Source organism: Sebastes umbrosus, chromosome 21, assembly GCF_015220745.1.
Source record: "Sebastes umbrosus isolate fSebUmb1 chromosome 21, fSebUmb1.pri, whole genome shotgun sequence".
Lineage (NCBI taxonomy): Eukaryota > Metazoa > Chordata > Actinopteri > Perciformes > Sebastidae > Sebastes > Sebastes umbrosus.
Genome location: NC_051289.1, coordinates 13,306,557 through 13,311,809, shown reverse-complemented (window position 1 = coordinate 13,311,809; position 5,253 = coordinate 13,306,557). Strand labels below are relative to the sequence as shown.

General features: G+C 40.7%; 1 protein-coding gene across 2 annotated transcripts; it reads left to right on the top strand.

Annotated features, from left to right (window-relative positions):
* The first annotated feature begins 589 nt into the window (after positions 1–589).
* On the top strand, positions 590–5,052 carry cbln2b (cerebellin 2b precursor). Of its 2 annotated transcripts, none has more exons than XM_037757447.1 (4): positions 590–918; positions 1,318–1,837; positions 3,082–3,201; positions 3,922–5,052. In XM_037757447.1, exons 2-4 carry the CDS (start codon positions 1,547–1,549, stop codon positions 4,117–4,119), a joined length of 609 nt encoding a protein of 202 aa, XP_037613375.1. In that variant the 5' UTR covers positions 590–918; positions 1,318–1,546; the 3' UTR covers positions 4,120–5,052. The 2 variants fall into 2 exon arrangements, with proteins under 2 accessions (XP_037613375.1, XP_037613376.1); XM_037757448.1 differs by having other exon boundaries at positions 1,267–1,837.
* The last annotated feature ends 201 nt before the right edge of the window (positions 5,053–5,253 follow it).

Below are 5,253 nucleotides of genomic sequence, written 5' to 3'. Positions count from 1 at the left end.
TGGAGCACCACTAGATAGGGAGCCTCTATACACGGCTGCTCTTCAAAGGATGATGACATGTCAGGAATTGAAAAAGAAAAGGCCAAGGGTGGTACAAGAGAGGAGCAGGACATTCTCTGTGAAGTGGGCATTTTCTTTTTTCTGAAGTGTCACCTGCTTTCAACTTGCTTGTGGAGTGTTTGTTAAATGTGATGTTATGATTTTATATGTTATGTTTTTATTCCTGTTATTTCTTGATGTTAATGTAAAGCATTTTGGGTACCTTTTGGTTATTGTAAAGGGCTATACAAATACATTTTGATTGATTGATGTGCATGTGGAATTATTTGCTACTGCACACCCAAGCAAAAGCAGATATACCACACAAGTTTATTTGAATCACTTTGATTTTTTCCTCCTGATAAAATTCTGCGGAGGTTAGTTAGATAGATCCACCACTGGATGGCGCACACGTATCTTTATTGGACTCCTAACTTGTTTAAGTCCTCAAATTAGTAACATACAGCAACATACATGCGTGCTGAATGTGCCATGCAACGAGCAAGGTTATCCGCCCTTTCATTTCAGATTAAGCATGAGGAGAGACATGAGGAACCCACAGCATATCAATGACAAAACATTGAGAGCAAGTGATCTCTGGAGGGTGGCCCCTGAGCTCACAGCACCCAAACTGATTAATATGTAAACAAAACCCATTTTAGTCCACGCGTGTGCTCTTTAATCGCAGGGACATACTTGTGAGGAGTCTCGTTTGCAGTGGCTATACTACTACTACACACAAAGAATGGGCGTGAGTTGTCCCTCGAAAGGAAAGGGAGCCCAGAGACTCTGGCTGTTTTAGCACCGCAGATCTGAGCGCTCAGTTCGCAGTCTGCAAGAGAGACGGAGAGAGCACACCAGCAGGGATGGATTGCACAGGTAAGGTCGTGATTTTACCTTTTTTTTTTTTTTTATCTCAACAGAAATAAAGAAGTGCACCATCATTTCCAAATTGGAACAGAAAACTGTTATACCATTTTTTTTCTTTGGACATTGTAATTTGTTTTTACCAAGAGTTGTGACGCACAGTTATATAGGAAAACAATCCGCAGTATAGCACAAATAGTTGATCAATAACAAGACGTATAGCAATGTGTGTGTTAATATATCTACAACTTGGGTATTTAGTGACATCTTTCATTTTTACGCACAATTTGGCCATTTTACGCACACAGATTACGCATAACTTTAATGACTAAACTATATGAAATTGTTTTCCTACTGCAGATATTATTTCCAGATATGAAGATTTATCCTTTTTGTGTCTTAAATCATCAGGATTTACAACAACACTTGTCTGAATACTCTCCCAAAAATTAACTAAGAAGGAGGGAGGAGGAGTGGAGTCACAGCCTGGAGAGAGTCTGAGAGGAAAGAAGAGAGAGAAAGAGAGAGAGAGGAAGAAGAAGAAGGGAGTAAGTCTGGACCAGGTGATCGAGTGCTAACAAACCCTCCAAGGGGCTGCCGGGTTGTATCAGTGTGCACGCGGGATCAACCGGTTCCGACCATGGTGCCCGCGCGCTGCAGCCCGGGACCCTTTGCCACCGTGGCTCTGGTCCTCCTGTTGGGATGCGAATTGGCTTACTGCCTCGGCCAGAACGACACGGAGCCCATCGTGCTGGAAGGGAAGTGTCTGGTGGTGTGCGACTCGAACCCTTCTTCGGACGGAGGGGTCACCTCCTCGCTCGGCATCTCGGTGCGCTCCGCGGGCGCCAAAGTGGCTTTTTCCGCCGTGCGCGGGACCAACCACGAGCCGTCAGAGATGAGCAACACGTCTATGACCATCTACTTTGACCAGGTCAGCAGATCTTCCACTCAATATTTTGTCCTATACAAAAAGTCGAACATTAAATCAGATATGGGACAATATCTTATAACTCCATCATTTTCTCTTTTTTTGTATCCCTCTATACAATATGCATACCATGTATCATACCATGAGCAACACGTCTGTGACCATCTACTTTGACCAGGTCAGATCTTCCACAAAAAGTCGAATATTAAATCAGATATGGGCCAATATCTTATACTGTAGCTCCATCATTTTCTCTTACAATCAAATCTCTTTCTCTATACAATATGCATACCATGTATTTGCAGTGGCCGAGCAGAACTTGTTTTAAGGTCACGTTTCATTGATTTCCTATCAATGATCACGCTTTTGTGTGATCTAAAATGGTAAATGGTAATTGGACTTGCTTTTATAAAGCGCCTTTCTAGTCTTCCGACCACTCAAAGCGCTTTTTTTACACTACATGTCAGCATTCACCCATTCACACACACACACATTCATACACTGATGGCAGAGGCTACTAAGGTGCCAACTTTTGCCCATCAGGATCTAATCTAAATACTCATTCACACACCGATTCGGGAGCAATTTGGGAGAAATTTTAAGTGTCTTGCTCAAGGACACATCGACATGTTAGACCCGGAGCAACCGGGGATCGAACCACCGACCTTCCGATTGGTGGACAACCTGCTCTACCTCTCTGAGCCAGAACTTGTTTTAAGGTCACGTTCCATTGCTTTCCTATCACTGATCACGCTTCTGTGTGATCTGAGCCCTGAATATCTCTAACATAAAGACGCTGTTTCCTTTTGTAAAATGCTTCATTCAACGCTGTGCGTAATTGGCGTGATCCACAGATGCGCTGTCAAAACCAATAATCATCCATGCAGGGATCATTCATCACATATGCGTTGTGTATTATGTACTGTATGGTTTTTTTAAGGCCTCGGCCTGATTGACATGTTGCATTGTGTTGCTTTTTTTGCTCGGATGTTCCACTTAGTTGAGGTGTTTGGACAGCGGCCTGTTTGTTATATATATACGCATGAAATTGGGAATCATCCCAAACTGCGACTAAAAACACACATCAGAACAGAGAGTATGACTGATACGCCTCTCTCTCTGTAGTCACTGTGCGTGGCAGAGACAATTACTAAAAAAAAGGCAGCTGTTGTGTTATGTGAAGCATGCAGATGGAGGGAAAATAGATAAATAATGTTTCATTTTGCACCCTTCTTTGGTTTTCACAGGTTTTAGTGAACATCGGCAACCATTTCGATCTGAAAGCAAGTGTTTTCCTGGCTCCAAGGAGGGGGATATATAGTTTCAGCTTTCACGTGGTGAAGGTCTACAACAGACAAACCATACAGGTGAGCAACTTTGAAAACAGTTGGTGCATGTTGCAGTCAGCATTTTTCTTTTTTTTTATTGTGTTATAAAGTGATTACAAAACAAGTGAAGACATGTGCAGGGACATAATATAAAAAAAGACCAAAATATATTATACAGAGAAAGACAAATAACAAAGTACAAAAACAAAACTAAGACAATACAAGGGGATAAAAGCAGGTTGAAGAATGTGTGTGTGTGTGTGTGATGTGGATAATGGGTGTGTATTTGGCATTGAATGAGGCTAGATGGTCATATATGACATATATCTACTCTTAAACACATACACTGGAAAACAAACCTATAGAATCTACTCAATATATGTGAGGTAACAATTTGCACTCAGTTTGGTTGGGTAGATTTCACAGCTATGTTTTGAGTACCTTAACTTAACAGCTAGGACACACTAGAAGAAATTAGGTAAAGTCTACCCAACATTTCTCAGTAAATTACACAACTAATTACTTTTTTTTATGTTTTATGTTGCAGTTGTTACTGTTAATAAACAGGTAACGGAGATAGAATTTACCCATTATTATATATTTTCCTTGCTCACTAATATAAATGAGAACATTTTAAACCATTTGCATGAGTTATATCTACTCCTAAATCCTTTTTTTACAGTGTACAGACATGCTTCCATCCTTCCAGTCATGCATTTGAACACACCGAGACTAAACTGTCTCCTCTCTTTTGTGCAGGTGAACCTGATGCAGAATGATTACCCGGTTATATCAGCGTTCGCCGGTGACCAGGACGTGACGAGAGAGGCTGCCAGTAACGGAGTACTGCTGATGGTTGAACGGGAGGACCGCGTCTCTCTCAAGCTGGAACGAGGCACCTTAATGGGCGGATGGAAATACTCCACCTTCTCAGGCTTTCTAGTCTTTCCTCTATAATCTAAATCTGCGATGATGATGATTCCACGTCGCACTGGAGACTCTGAGGAACAAAAAGAGAGAAAGAGAGAGAAAAAAAGAAAAAAACCAACAAAAAAAAACATTTATTTTCAACTTGTCAGCCAAGGAAGCCGACGAATATCTGTATACTCGTCCACTATCTAGTCAAAACGTTTCCTTGGAGTTTCCATATATTCAAAATCCATCAGTCAACTTTTACGCAATCTGGATGATTAAAAGGTATTGATCTTGATTGGCCAGTGGCGCGCGCGCTTATTGGGAATGTGGATTTTTTTTTTTCTGTTCTTTGCTTGGAAAAACAAACTTTGCCAAACAGACTGTGCAAAAACGGACAAGTGGAGAAGATGATGATGATGATGATGATGAGTGGAAGAACTGGCGCCCTGGACAAGCCGAGTGTGTTATGCTCTATTTTATGTTTGTATAGCCTTAAAGAATATATGGTTTACCGTCCAAAAGTGAAGTATAATGGGAATTATGGACGACCATGAAGAAGAAGAAGAAGAAGTGCTCTCACGCCCAAAGGCAATTTTTTTTGCACGAATGGAAGTTTTTACTTTATGTTTTTGTGCTGTCAATGGTGTTGCGTTTGGATGCTGAACATATTGATAAAATAAGCCAAATGTAGTTTACCGCCGACGAGTTTATTAAAAAGAAAGAGGAAAAAAAAGGCGACATATTTCAGCCACCAGGAGACGACGACTTATTATTATTATAGAGCCCTTTTATTATAAAGACTAATTCTATAATTTATAAAAAGTACATATTCACATTATTGTGTGTTCTACATTTCGGAAATCTGCGTAGCTTTGACTGATTTAATGTTCAGTGACGTTTGCTCACCAAATGTACATTGTGGAAATAATAGAAGAATCCCTATATGTCCCGCTTAATAAAAGATATTGTATTGTATAGGCTAAGCGCATTTATCACTTTTTTATTCATATTCACTTAAAGGGAACATTGTGAAGAAAAAAGATGCTGTTTGTTAGAAGTAAGAGTAAAGCAAAAGGCCTCAGGACGAAACACACACAGTCGCTGTCCGAGGTGCTGAAATCTCCTGTTGGACTCAGAAAGCCTCCCATGCAGCAGCAGCACTTGTTACACGTTAGG

Bases quoted from the DNA above. Each gene is read 5' to 3' on its own strand.
- cbln2b (XM_037757447.1), top strand. From the start codon at position 1,547: ATGGTGCCCGCGCGCTGCAGCCCGGGACCCTTTGCCACCGTGGCTCTG. The intron at 1,838-3,081 runs GTCAGCAGATCT...TGGTTTTCACAG, and splicing joins TGACCATCTACTTTGACCAG to GTTTTAGTGAACATCGGCAA. The intron at 3,202-3,921 runs GTGAGCAACTTT...TCTTTTGTGCAG, and splicing joins ACAACAGACAAACCATACAG to GTGAACCTGATGCAGAATGA.